The 15,633-nt window shown below is 34.6% G+C and overlaps 1 protein-coding gene across 1 annotated transcript in view; it reads left to right on the top strand.

Moving 5' to 3' along the window:
• The window catches only part of NAALADL2 (N-acetylated alpha-linked acidic dipeptidase like 2), a 971,471-nt gene that overhangs the window by 594,048 nt on the left and 361,790 nt on the right, over positions 1 to 15,633 (top strand). Inside the window, exon 6 of the mRNA XM_025377768.1 lies at positions 543 to 686. Within this exon, the coding sequence (XP_025233553.1) occupies positions 543 to 686 (144 nt within the window). The remainder of the gene's footprint in view (positions 1 to 542; positions 687 to 15,633) is intronic.

Genomic DNA, 15,633 nt, shown 5'->3' with positions numbered 1-15,633 from the left:
CCATTTCACAATCCGAATTTCATAAGATCCTCCTGTTTCTGGTCTCTTTTGCAGCCCTACTTTAATAAATACCTGGTGTTGACAATTTCTAACCCTTTCTTTGTTCAGTGGTACAAACAGCATTCTCAGCTTCCCTACTAAGAACTTAGGTTTTAGGTTCCCCCTTCATGTCCTACATCACTGACACTTACATATCTGCTTTCCAAGTAGAATCGTATTACTACCTATTCTCCTGGCCCCTGTACATTTACGCTTTTTCATTATTTTGTCATCATTTTAGTGGAGTTTTATGGGACAATGTAGGTAAGTGCATATGTGCAATCTGCCATCTTTAACTAGGATATGTCATTGTATTTGGACTAAATGTTTACTGAGTATCTCAAATCGTGTTAATAAGTAAACAGGGTATAACTAAGGAGTAAATAAATGAATGAATATAAACTTACCAGTCATAATTTAAATACTTATTACAGATAACTTTTCCTTAAGTGTTTTAAATTTCTGTTTACTAAGGATTCTCTTCCTTTGTCTTTTGAATACAGATGGAAGTTTTAGGCAAAGCCGATCAAACCTCACCTCTCTGTTAGTGCAGCCCATCTCTGCATCACTCGTTGCAAAACTGATCTCTTCGCCAAAAGCTGGAACCAAAAATGATGCCTGTAGCCCTCTAGAGCTTCCAAATAATGGTAAAGTATTTAATGTCATTCTCTGTATTTTACAGTTTTTGTAAAGACCATGATCATGTTTAATCTCCTAAATTGATGTATGTAGCATTATTCTTTTCAAAAACGTTGACTTTTGACGAAGTGAGCATTATTTTCTTCTGTGGCTCTTTAGCAGCATGTTTGGGAAGTAATTTTGATAAAGACTGAGACTTGACCAAAATGAGAGATTAGAAAAAGAAAACCATTTTGAACTGCTACACAGAAAAGTAGCTTTATAAATAAAGCATTTTTGTACATCCATGAAAATCTGCTTAACATAGCTTCCCGGTTTCAGCTTCAGCAGTCTCACTGCCTGCCAAGATTCAGTGGATAGCAGGCAGCTATCTAGGGTATGAAGTCTTTTAGTATAAAGCATTAAAGCCTAATTCCTGCAATTGACTAAAAAATCCCTCTGTCTATACGCATCATCGCCCGGGAGATGCTTCTTGTACTGCGGTGCAGTTTGTCAGGCCTTGTTGGACCACGTGGGATGAAACAGAAGTAGTTAAGCTACCTGTGGTGGGATGAAAGCCTTGGGATGCATCTTATTCCTGCCTCCAGTCTCAGCATTACGTTTCTAAAGAAAACACTCTCTTCATAATTTGTTAAATTTGTATCTATTTGCTAGGAACTACAACTTGTGGGCTCTGTTTTTTTGTGTCCAGACCTCTGGGCTCAATAGTCATATTTTATCTCAACTGTTTTTCTCTTGACAGCAAGAACATACAAAAGAGAAAATATGATGAAGAAATATGTACAGAAAAAAATCTGAATACATTAAGGATTTCTCTGTTAGGGACATATGCTTTTCAAAATCCTTTAGATTGAGAGCCTCCTAAACGGATTACCAATTAAACAAGGTGGGAAAATCAGAAAACAATAATAAGCCAATGTCCTCAAAGCAGGAATGAAGAAGCACTCGAGGAGATTTTTGTTTTGTTTTGGTTTTTTCCCTGCCATTTATTCTGAGCCCAACAAATTGATTATGGGCTCTATTTGTTAAGATATGTAAAGAACACCACAATAATAGTATAGTTGTAAGAGACACTGGACTTGTAAAAGACCATATTTAAGCCCAGATTTAAATAATTAATTAATTCAGTATATACTCAGAGCCCCCAATACATTCCAGCCACTGTCCTGCCCTCAAGGAACTGATAGTCCCCATGCTAGCTCCATGCCCTCTCGTATGTCATCTCCCACTGCAAACCTCTATGTCTGTATCTACAACAGAGAGCTACACCTTTATCACCTTAAATAGTTGTGAGAATCAAAGTATGATATGTGTATCAATTCTTTATTTTTACTTTTTGTGTTATATGTTACTTCATGTATTTCTTGAGACAAGGTTTTGCTCTGTGATCAGGGCTAGAGTGCAAGTGGCTTAATCATAGCTCCCTGCAGCCTCAAACTCCGAAGCTGAAGCAATTCTCCTACCTCAGCCTCCCAAGTAGCTAGAACTGCACATGGGTGCCACCACACTAGACTAACTTAAAAAGTATATATTTTCGCAGCCACAGGGTCTCGCTAAGTTGCCCAGGCTGTTTTTGAGCTCGCTAGATCCAGTGGTCCTCCTGTCTCAGCCTCCCAAGGTGTTAGGATTATAAGTATGAGCCACCATAACTGGATTAATTTTTTTGTATGTTGTAAAATGTTACGTAAATATTAAGAAGTATCATTGTTATCAAATAACTACTTTAAAAAAAAAATGCGTAGACATGTCTTACTCTATTGCCCAGGCTGGAATGCAGTGGCATGATCATGGTTCACTGCAGCCTCAAACTCCTGGGCTCAAGTGATCCTTTTGCTTCAGCCTTCCAAGTAGCTAGGGCTACAGGCACATGACACTACACCCAGCTAACTTTGAAATCTTGTTGAAGAGACAGGATCTCACTATGTTGCCAGGGCTAGTCTCAAATTCCTGGGCTCAAGTGATCCTCCTGCTTGTCTCCCAAAGTACTGGGATTATAGGCATGAGCCATTGTGCCTGGCCTAACTACGTTAATTTTCTTCTTAATATGCAGAATAATGTACTTGCAAAGCAAGATGACACTCTCCAGCTGCATTTCCATAATAAATTAACAACAGGCATGAAGCCTACAAGAAGAGTTGAGATGTACACCAGTGTTAAAGCAAGAAAGACAGGCCTGCTTTCTAAGAGACTATGACATATGAAATTGTTCTCATGGATATTGTTATGTTTTTACAAAAATTGTTATGATTTTTAGAAAATTCAAAAAGATATATTTAAATCATTGAGAAGACATTCATGTTATAATGAGTTATTTATTTTTTAAAATACAGAATATACACTTAGATTTTCCAAATACTGATTGAGCAGTCTCACTGAGTCTGGTAAATCAGTATTTGGAAAATCTAAATACATAATTCTATATTAACGTATAATCCTACATTAAACTGAATTTAATGTAGGATTATAACCCTTTACCCCAATGTTTTGGACAATAATGCTCATAATTTTTCTGAGATAATTAAGTTTCTTCATAGATATTACAAAATGCATTAGTTATTCACAGTAATGTATATCAGGGTGGGATATGAAAAGGATACTGAATGAAGTACTGTCATTTTAACCAATAACAGCAATGCTTATTGTTTAAGGATTAAAGAAATAATTTAAAACATATTATAATTATAACATATTGTTGAATTTTCTAAGTATAGCCCTGATCTTTAGTGTCTGAAAATCTTCACTCAGCAAGTTTGGAATGGGCACATTAAGAATATGTGTGCGAATCCACTAATTATTTATCCTACCCATTTAACCCTTTATGCACACTAAATCAAAATTCTCTAAAATTCAGACAATAATGTCATAGAATTTTTCTACTACCAATCAAGGACTACATTTAATACCTCTAGTGTTAAAGTGAGTCATTGTTCAAATTTCAGAAATTGAGTCTTGGTCCTGTTTGTCCAAACTTGGATTATCCTTGAACCAATCATCATAATATAGTTGATGTAGTCTGTCAATAGGCTTGAGTCAATCAGAATCTATTTCTGGGATACTGCCAAATCTACTCATAAAATGCTGATTGGAAATGCTGGCAACAGTTCAAAAAGGGAAAGTGGCAAATGGATGTTGAGAAAGCAAGTGTAGTTCAATGCTGATACTAGTCTGGCCAAGACGCAGTTTACAAACTTTAAGTAATGACTTGCTTCATCATTAAAGGCCAACAAGAAACCATGTAGCTCTGGGATCTTCCTCTAACCATCTTGAGACCATGGGAATGGAATGTATCCTACCTGGAAATAAAGTCAGCATAGGAAGGGATCAGATGAGTAAAGGGGAGAGAAATATAGAAATAGAGATAGAGAGAAGGTATGGGGAAAGATGGAGAAGCAGAGAAAAAGAAACCGTTATTTACATGATTAGATCCCTAAATAAAGCCTTGTCTGAAGCCAAATCTATTGAACTTTTCATATATATGAGTCAATACATTCCTCCTTTGTTTCAGCCTATTTATATTTGGTTTTTGGTTACTTGCAACTAAAAGCTATCTAACTGATAAAAACCATAACACTTAAACTAAAGAATTGAATGACTTCATGCATGAGATAGGCGCAGCAAATTGAAGTGGATAACTGGCCATTTGTATGGACATCGCTGAAAGAACTAAAAAAAAGAAATGTATGAGGAATGGAAAAAGAATCAGGAGAAAAATTCTTACTTAAATAGATTGTTTGCATTGATTAGATAATTGGATACTGACTCCATTTCATTTCAAATGGTCTTTTTCTTTGTAGACCTGACTCATTCATTCAAGGTATTGTCAATATTTGTCTTTGAAGTTCAGTCAAAACATGGAAAACTTAATTTTCACATACCTATCTGAGCTTGTGATTAAAATTCATGACTACAGTGATTAAAAGGGAAGAAGAAACTTTAAAATCCATTAATGAAATTTAAGGTGAAAAGTATAAATGAATCAAGTTAAAAATCATTTTAATATATTTGATGATTCATTTATTTTGAAAAAATAATTGTTTACATGTTGCTTAAAACTTATCATCAGTGATGATGAAATTTTACATAAATAAATTTGGATGATGTCTCTTCAAGTGGATATACTATATATTTTTTATTTCCTTATTTACAATTCTATATGTTTTATCAAAATTACTTTTATGATTAAAATGACATAGTGTCTAACTGATCATCTTGTTTATAATTTTTACATATTTCTAATGCATTTTGTAAATCTATCTTCCTAATCTGTTAGTAGTTACTTTAAACAATGCATTACTAGCATTTCTTGAGTACAAATTTAAAAACATGTATTGAACATATTATCTACAAGTTGTAGTTACACAAATATTTGTTGACAAATGGTGCCTTTTAACTTTTCAAGAAATATCTATTAGCAGGAAATGTTAGTACAATTGAATTCAACATTGTGTGTTCTTACATGTGAAACTAATCAATCTATTCAGAGCAGCCTTGGAATTGCTACATGTGAAAAGTTCCAGTATATTATGCTACTCTCCTTAAAGAATGTCTTGAGATTTTCTCTCTCTCTCTCTTTCTGTGTCTCTCTTTCTCTCCCTCTATCCACCTACCTATCAATTTATCTTGGTAGACAATGGAGTAGTATGATCCAATATGACATGGCTTCCCTTAAGTTCCAACATAACAAATGACAAACCTTTTTGGCCACAACAAAACAAAGTATTTTTTAGTAGACTTTAAAAGAAAAAAAAAGAAAGGGAAAACTAAAAACTTAGTTTTGAGCAGAGTGGGCTTTAATAATGTTGATTAGGCTTTTCCAATCAACATGGAGGAAAATATTCAGAAGAAATGGGGAAATTTTAAATTTGTGCAGACAACTTCTGTATAGCATCCAAATAGATATGATGGCTGCTCTTTATCTGAATAATTCAGAGAGCTAGAACTGTTTTGGAAGGACTGATATGTGTGGAGACAAATGCCAGATCAACTGTCTTCAAGCAGTCAGTTACATAGTGAGCATATGAGTCTGAGGTAGGAGTTGATAATGGAGTATTCCGTAGAACTAAAGATCAACATTCATGAGCTGCCAGTCTGAAGTCCTTGGACAAAAGGAAAAAGAGCTTCAGAATTCACTTTGAAGGACTGTTCATCAGGGATCTTAAACGGAGTGAGCGTAGCGGGGAAACCTATTGTCCAAAGTCCACAGAAAGTAGAGTCAATTCTCTGTTTCCTGGGGAGTGAAGGCTGGGCTTACTAAAGGTGACGCAGATCTGACATTCACCCAGAACTTCTCAAGTTTCCAGGATTCTGTCTCAACAGTTTTGATTTTAGATATCATTCAGCTGGAGTACAGTCTAGAGTTTTTGTTTGTTTGCTAAAAGACTTAAAGACAACCTGAGATGTACACTTGAAAGCAAAATTATTTTAAAAAGTGTTTTCTACTTTTAAAATATTTCTCAAGGTTTTTACAGCTTCTTATATTCTTAGCATATAATTTTTCAAATACCTGTCACTTTTTACAAATTATAGAAATTCCAACTAAACTTTGGAGTTTATATGTATGATAAAATCCATTAGTGTATACCGTATCTTTGTATTTTTATGTTATGGACCAACACTGTCATTTACTAAACAAAAACTTCCAGAGATTCATCACTGCCTTTGTGTTTCTATTATTCTGCTATTCCTTGCAAGTATCCAGTATTTCTCTGCATTATTCTATTCAATATTATCCAAACATATCTTGCATGTATGTGTCTCTAAGTTGTAAAGGCCCATTACCCTCTAAATTCTTACGGTTCAGTGCAAGTGTTATATTCTCCACCAAAAACCCTTCAGGGTTTCATCCAAGTTGGACATAGCCTCTCTTTATGACTCTCTCATGCATTTGGCATTTGTATGCTATTTGGCATTATGATATGATATTCTTCTGAAGCAGAGCATAAGCAACTGAATTTTCATTAGAATATGTTTTTCCTCTTTATAATTCAATTATTTGAGGTTTTCTTTATGGTTCAGGATATCATCAGTGTTCTATGAGTATTTGAAAAGAATGTATGCTGTGTTATTGTCTATTCTATACATGTCTACTTAGACTAAGTTCCTTAATCAGGTTGTTCAAATATTCTATATATTATTCATGTTAAAATCTCCTACTGTGAATATAAATTTGTTCATTTTCCCTTGTAGTTAGTCAATTTTCACTTTATATGTTTTGAGATTATTTCGTAGGTGTTTATAAATTCAAATATATCATATCTTCTGGAATAGTTGAACCACTTATCACATGAAGTGATATTCCTTATGTTTAGTAATTCTTGTTTTAAGTTTGAGTAGGCCTGATATGAATTTTGTAGCACTATTTGTATTAGTATCTTTATGCTATGTATTTTTTGCTTTCAACCTTCCTGTATCTTCCCTTTATATATGTCTCATTAATAGCAAATAATTTCCAATTTAAATGCAATCTGATAGTCTTTTAATAGGAGCATTTGGTCCCTTTCATTTAATGTGATTAATATGTACTTAGACTTACAGTTTTCATCTTAATTAGGGTTTCTTCTTTGAATCACATATTGTTTTCCTTTAGTTGTATTTTTTCTTTAGATTTAGATTTTTGCCATTAAATTTTTCTCTCTATTATTTAGAAGTTATAAATACATTTTGTATTCTTTTATAATTAATCTAAGAAATTACAACTTCTTAGAGATCCCGTGCCCCTGCTCTGCTTAGTGTCATTTTCTTTGCACTCTTGGGAGGAAGTGGGGAAGTTCAGAACTTTAGGATTCCTACTTTATAGAGGAAGAATCTTTTTTAGAACCACCTTCTTCATCCCAATTTCGGCAAGCCCAGGACTTTGTCTTCTGACCTTTGCATCCCATGAGGCCATCAATATTAAAGGGTTCTCTTTGTTTACCAAATTCCCTTAGGTTGAAGATAACCTCATAGTTTTATTTACCTGGGTTCCCATCACAGCTTAAATTTTGACCCAGTAAGTTCTTAATTTCTTGCTAATTCTCAGATGCTGTTAACAAGATTTATTTTGTATTTTATTTGTCATTATAAGTTACTATCAGTGGATGGATTAATCTGATATCCTAGCCCACCATATTTTTAGTAAAGAAAATCTTCTCTTCCTTTCCATCCATTTATTACCTGACAGCAAATATGGACTCAGAAAATTGTGTAGATTGATTGACATATAAATCAGGTCATCAGGAAAAAAGGATCCACTAAAAATGTGCAATTTAAGAGAATTTAATCAAGTGCTTATGCACATGGTGTGGACAGGTAAAGCAAAACAGAAAAGAGATACCATTGCTACTGCCTCTAAACCAGGTCTAGTAATTCCTACTACCTGTAAACATGAAAGGGCAAGAAGAGAGAGCAGTTGTAGGAACTGGCCAGTACTTTAGCTATAAGAGAAGAGCTGTGGCTTTCAGCCAAGCAGAGTTGTCACTGCATAATGTGGACAGTAAGGGGGGTACTGGAAAATAAATACTCTGGTCTTTCACTTAACCCAACCTACTGTCCTCTTGTTGATGCCTTCAATTGGGTAAACTAAACCTGAATCCAAAGAATAAAAGAACCAGGTAGATGTAATGCATAGAGGTTACTTCTCCTGGGGTAAGGTTAATGGAGGGTGGCAAATAGATGTGAATGAACAGATAGAAAATATGCAACAAAGATAGAGCTTCAGGTGATTAGTAGATTAGTAGATTAGTGCTTCAGGTGATTAGTGCTTCAGGTGATTTGGTAGACAGCTAAGAAAAAAATGGTCAATTTTTACATTTCTGAGGGATACAAAGAGAGTAAACGTTATTTTTTCTCATATTCATATTATTTAGAATATCTTCCTAGTTACATAACTTTACTAAATAAAAAGAATACAATTTAATTCAATGTTAATTGTTTTTCCAAAAGTATGGAAGCTCGCATGAGTACTTGCACATATGGGTGTGTGAAGATGTGTATGCATGTATCAGATAATCAGGGAATAGCTATATGTACTTGAAAGTTTACAAGTTACGATGACATAGAATCTAGAAGCAGTTTATATTCAGATTTTCAGGCAAACAGTTGGCAATAGGAAAGATATCTGCAGACTGCAGCATCTCAGTCATCAAAACTCCCTCTAGAACAGATTCTAGTCCCTGTGAGGATCAGGAAAATTAAGAAAATAAAAGAACAATCTGGAAGTCCAATCCTAGAAAAAAAGTTCTTTTCTAGAGCCACATCAGCAAGAAAGGGACTCAAGTATATATAATGGGACAAATATTCAATTAAACTTAGAGACTCTAGAAGATCTATGCCTAGGAAACTAACACACGCTTAATTATTGGATATGAGACTCAGAGTTAGCAGCAAGTGTATTCTTCAAATTTCTGTGAATAATGTTGGAATTTTTTCTAGATATTTGGTATAATTATTCAAAATGCAGGTGGAAATGAAGGTTTGTTAGTTATCCCGGAAGAAGAAGATTGGGAACCAATTAATCTGGGTCTTAATAATTGCAACAAAAATGCAAGACAGAATTGTCTCTGGACCATAAAATTGGCAGTAGTTATTTTTCTCTGCACATGATGAAATTAAGGGATAGAGAGAGGCAGCTATTTCATGTCTCTTAGCTCTGACACCCCTCACCCTATTTGAATACAAATGTTCTCTGAGTGGAACACATTTTTATATCTTGAAATCTTTTAAACTTCACATGTCATAATTAAAGCTGTCATCAAATTTTACATGAAAGGCAGAAATTGGTAAATGTGAGCTGGAAATGTAATTTTTAACTACCAGTACACACACACACACACACACACACACACACACAGCAACTTTTTGAATAATTAACTGCCCCTAAATAATATTCTCCGGGAGTTTCTAATTACAACTTTCAACCGTGATTTTTTTTAAAACTTGAAATAAATGTACAGAAAGTTGCAAGAATAAAAGTATTTTTTCTTAACTACTCAAGAGCAAATTACAAACATAGTGAACATCTCTGACTTTGTCAGTGAATTCTCTGACAAACAACGACATACTCCTACACAGATGACACAACCATCACGATCAGGAATTAACCATTGACACATTACTACCATGCATTTCACAGACTCAATTCAACATTTTCCAATTTTCCCAGTAATATCCTGAATTACAATAAGATCCAAACTAGGCACATGTGTAGCACAAAATTGTCAAACCCACCATTTCCTTCAACCTGGAACAGTTTCTGTCTTGTCTTGACTTCCTTTGCTTTGCTACCTTTCGATGTTACATACCAATTATCTACAGTATTGTTCCTCAAATCTGTGTCTATCTGATGTTTTCTTATGAGGATATTCACACACTGAATCTTTAACAGTAATACTACAGAGTGAGACTATGTTTTTCCCATTGCATATTATGAGCTGGTGCATGATATTACCATGTGCCAGGGAATAATTTGTTTCCCTGTATGTAATCAGTTGATGCCATTACTCCCTCCACAATGGATCCAACCTTAGTCTCTGTCTAATATGGGCTATTCACCCTATATCAAATGTTCTACCTGCCCCTACCACGATGTAGTTAACTTCCTTACTTTACTCAGGCTCTAACAATGTGTGTTCTCCAGCTCTTAAAAACAGATGTCCTTCTCACTCTGCTTTAGTTTGTCCCGTCTCTAGTGATGCTGCTACCTTTGATCTCTTGATTAAGGTGGTGGCTGCCAGGTCTCCTTATTGAAGTTACTTTATAATTGTTTTCTTTTACACTCAATAAGCATTTGAAATAATGTAGCATACTGCCTCTAACCCCTGCTATCTCTAGCCATTAGTATTTGTGTTCACTGACACTTGTTGCCCAGTCATTTCTATGATGATGCCAATGGTGACTTTCTAACTTCCTGGGTTTTTTTTTGGTTGTTGTTGTTGTTTTTAAGACACTTTCAGTCTGTTACTATAGTGCAGTGGCACCATTTTAGCTAACTGCAGTTCTTGAACTCTTTGGCTCAAATGATCCTCATGCTTCAGTCTCTGAGTAACTAGGACTAGAGGCATGCATCACCATGTCTGGCTAATTTTTTTTTTTTTTTTTTTTTTTTTTTTTTTAGAGGCAAGGTCTTGCTATGTTGCTCAGGCTGGTCTCAAACTCTCGGCCTCAAGGGATCCTCCCAAAGCTTTAGGATTACAGGCATGAGCCACCACTTCCAGCTGTAATTTTATCATCTTTACACTTATTAGTTGAAATTCCACTGTAAAGAAGAGATTTTTCTTTTTTCTATTCATTTCTTGATATGATTTCTTAAATTTACACATGCCAGTATTGCGTCATTACTTGATTAGGATTTACATTCATAATAGATTCAATAGGTTATATACCAGTGCTATTTATATCTTGATGCTCAGATTGTCAAATGTTAGCCAGTAATAGCAACTTCAGATGGATTCTGTGTCCTTTGACATGTACTCATTATTCTTCATGTATTTACTTAGTTTTTGGCACTATAAGACATACTAAATCGTCTTGTACTTTTCCTGTGCCAGCTCTGTTATCAGCCATTTCTCCAAAGACTCTAGGTCCTTTAAGTGGAGAATAGTCTAGAAAAATAGATCTAGATTCATCTATTGCTATTGAAGTGTTGCTTCTCTCCATACTACTCAGTGCTCAGTGAACAAAACTAGGAAAATATAATTATATTTTAATATTATATTTTATGTAAATATATAAAAATATATCTATACACTCAGACATATCTGTATTTACTTTTAAATCTATGTGTGTGGGTGTTATACACACACATACACACAGTTTTATATATATGTATGTTCTCTTGGATATATATAGATATATATACAATCAACAACTTATATAGATATGTTCTCATGGTTTTATATATATAAATATATAAATTAATATAAACTCATATGTCCTCATGGTTTTGTATATAATATATAATTAAAATATATTAAATTTTATAATTTAAATATAAATATAATTAAAACAAATTATATATATATACATATAAAACCATGAAAACATATCAACACCGAGTTTTATTTATCTTTCCATGTTTGTAAGTCTTTTCTCTAGCAGTTAGAAATCACCTTCTCATTAAATGGAATATATTTACTTAGGTAATTAGATCCCCTGCATGTAATCAATTGATGCCATTACTCCCTTCACAATGGATCCAACCCTAGGCACTGTTACATACAGGCTATTCACTCTATATCAAATGTTCTGTCTGCCCCTACCACAGTCTGGTTAACTTCCTCACTCCACCCAGGATCTAACACTATATGCTATTCAGCTCTTAAATTCAGATGGCCTTCTCACTTTGCTTCAATCACTTATCTCATTGCACTATTTCCCCTGGCAGTTGCTTTCCTCCTCATATTCAGGCCTTCTCACAAACAGGTACACATGCAGACACGCAGACACACACACACACACTTAGACACTATCCCCACCATCCTTGGGCCCTGATATATCATGCTGGACCACAGGCCAAAATAGCTAGATCCTGAGGTCCACAACCACCATCAAAGAAAATTAGCACAACAAATACATATACCACCCAAAGTTACCATATTGGAACACATGGTATAAGAATTTAAAATAAAGATTAAAGTTAAACTCAAAAAGAGAATAAAATATATTAGCAATATAAAACAAAAATCAGAAAACATTTTTTAAAATGAGAGGAAATAATAGGTGCAGAAAATAAGATAATTGAAAGAAATACAGTAATAGTTAGGGTAGGTAGATAGATACAGTCATAGATAGATGTCACTGAAGAATAAATTCAAGAGCTAGAAGATCAGATTGACCTTCTAGATCCAGACAGGCTGGATCTAGGATAAATAAATACAAAAGTACAACTAAAAGATACAGTGGATTAAAATGGAGTTGTAGAAACAATATTAGAAGAAGGAAAAAATGGGAGAGAGAAAATGGTCAAAAAACTAATAATAAATTTTCCAGAAAAAAAGGAAAAAACACACCTATATATTTTATAATTAAATTCAAAAAGCACAAAAATAAAGAGGAAAATTCTAAAAGTTTCTACGGTGAAAAAGGGTTCAATGTTGTCAGGTGCTACACTAGGAGGAGACAATCTCTCTACGTTTTAATTCCACCATCCCTGGGGATTTGGAGAAGAACTACCCCAGAGTGTAGGTTTGTTCAAACCTTTTTACAACAGTGCCTCACTCCAGCAGATTTGGGAAGGCCTGCTAAACCCAATTTCTGTTCCACTATTTAATCCCTCCTTTTTCATAGTTTGTTCATAATCATACATGTTTTTACCTAAGTTCAATCATTCTGTATATCCCTCTGTATTATTTTCACTTATAGCATATTCATGTTTCTATATATTCTTTTTATATTTAACAGCCACACATTTTATCACAATTTTCTAAGTCATTTCCCTGTTTCAGATGTTTATGTTGTTTTCTATTATTGCTATTATAGATTATACTGCAGAGAGTTGAATTATTCTTGTAGGATACATTTCAAAGTACAGGATTGCTTTTGTTATTGCTATGAAGAGTAATATTGCCTTACCAATGGATTGTTCAAATTAGCAATGCCAACAGCAGCAGATGTGTCTTTACAGCAAGTTTATTCAAGATCTTTCTGATATTTATTATTAAAATTTAAAATGTGATTATGGTGCTGACTCTAGTGAAGAAAAACAGACTCTATGCGTATTTATTTTCAGATGTGAGTATGAAATAATATAAGGATTGTAAATGCACCAATCATCACTCTGTAAAAATGCACCAATCAGCACTCTGTGTCTAGCTAAAGGATTGTAAATGCACCAATCAGCACTCTGTAAAAATGCACCAATCAGCGCTCTGTATCTAGCTAAAGAATTGTAAATGCACCAATCAGCACTCTGCAAAATGGACCAATCAGCACTCTGTAAAATGGACCAATCAGTACTCTACAAAATGGACCGATCAGCAGGATGTGGGTGGGGACAGATAAGGGAATAAAAGCTGGCCACCCCAGCCAGCAGCAGCAACCCGCTCAGGTCCCCTTCCACACTGTGGAAGCTTTGTTCTTGGTGCTCATTGGTGCATTTACAATCCTTTAGCTAGACACAGAGAGCTGATTGGCGTGTTTTTACAGAGTGCTGATTAGGGCATTTACAATTCTTTAGCTAGACACAGAGCGCTGATTGGTGCATTTTTACAGAGTGCTGATTGGTGTACTTACAATCCTTTAGCTAGACACAGAGTGCTGTTTGGTGCGTTTTTACAGAGTGCTGATTGGTGTGTTTACAATCCTCTAGCTAGAGAGAAAAGTTCTCCAAGTCCCCACTCAACCCAGGAAGTCCAGGTGGTTTCACTTCTTAATTCCCCTTCTAAACAGGACACCCCCAACAACTGTTGGGAATTGGGCAATGACCACTCTAGCTACTTCAAGTAAGAATGTGGTCCAGTAAGAATTAGTACATGTGTGTGAAAATGGTTATTTTAAATTTTAAGCACTATATTAATGCAAGGTAATATTGCAAGGAGTACAGTATACATATTGTGAGGCTTGCTCACAGCTAACTTAGACAAAAATATATTGAATTTTAGAAAACCAGAAAAGATTCTTCATCTATATCTATATCTAAAATAAGCAGGAAAGATCATTGAAAGGTATAAGGTAAAGAGTCTATAAAGTTCACTTATGTGGATCATCTGGAACAAACCTTGAGCAGGGAATTAGACAAACAGTCAAAACAAACAAACATACGAGCCCAGTGCTATGACAATCTTGAAAAGGCAGAACTATGAGACAGTAAAAAGATCAGTGGTTGCTGCCAGGGGTTTTTGCGGAGAGAGGGAGGGAAGGAGGGATGAAGAGGTGGCACATAGGGGATTTTAGAGTAGTGAAACCATCCTATATGATACTATCATGATGGATATACCTCATTATGCATTGTCAAAGCCCATCAAATATACAACACAAAGAGTGAACCCCAGTGTAAACTATGGATTTTATGTGTCATTATTGGTCTATCAGGTGTAACAAATGTTCCACAGTAATGCAGGTGTAACAAATGTTCCACAATCTATCAGGTGTAACAAATGTTCCACAGTAATAGGAGGCTTGGGAGACAGAGGATATTTGGGAACTGTGTACTTTCTGCTTAGTATTTTTGTAAACCCAAAATGCTCTAAAAAACAAAGTCTATTAATTGAAAAACAAACAAAAATGCATAGTACCTAAATTAAAAGCACAATGCTCAGGCTCTACATAGATTTACTCACAGATAGATAAGGCACTCAGGCATTCTCTAAAGGCCTCTTTACTTTTGTTTTGGTTATTATTTTAATGAATTCAGTGTACTGATTTTCCATTTAATTTGTTTGAAAGGGTACATTGAGGGAAAGAAGTAATGTATTTATTAGAACAATTTCTATCTAGCAGTAAGAAGTGAACGTCTGTGGGCCTGCCAGTATCATGTGGCTACTCTGCATTACCTGCTTTCAAATTTGCCATGCTCTGCCCTGACACTAACACCTAGCTACTCCTAAACCTCTGCTTTAAGGAAAACTTTAAAGATCCTGTGAGCCACTTCCCAACCCAGACTTCTCAGGATCCTTCAAATACAGGATTAATACATTTCATCTCCAGAGACTATGTCAGTTCTGTGACTAGAGTCCCTCCTGATTTGTGTCTTTGCCTTATTTGCAAAATTTTTGAATATCAAACATAAACAGAAAAATTCAAAGAGGTAGAGTGATTAGTACGGATTTAGAATAGAGGTAAGGAACCTACAAACCCAGATAGAAATAAAAACTCTAATATATGAAAACATGTACAGCTTTAAGAATCTTTATCTTTTTATGTTGTGTAATGCTTTATTTACCATTTTTAAAGTGTTAATAAAATAGTGAGTCATACTGGAAAGGTTATTGTCCACATGTTCTTTATCTGAAAATAGAAAAGTATTCAATATTCTTTGGAAAT

Source organism: Theropithecus gelada, chromosome 2, assembly GCF_003255815.1.
Source record: "Theropithecus gelada isolate Dixy chromosome 2, Tgel_1.0, whole genome shotgun sequence".
Lineage (NCBI taxonomy): Eukaryota > Metazoa > Chordata > Mammalia > Primates > Cercopithecidae > Theropithecus > Theropithecus gelada.
This window is presented reverse-complemented; position numbering and strand designations above follow the sequence as displayed.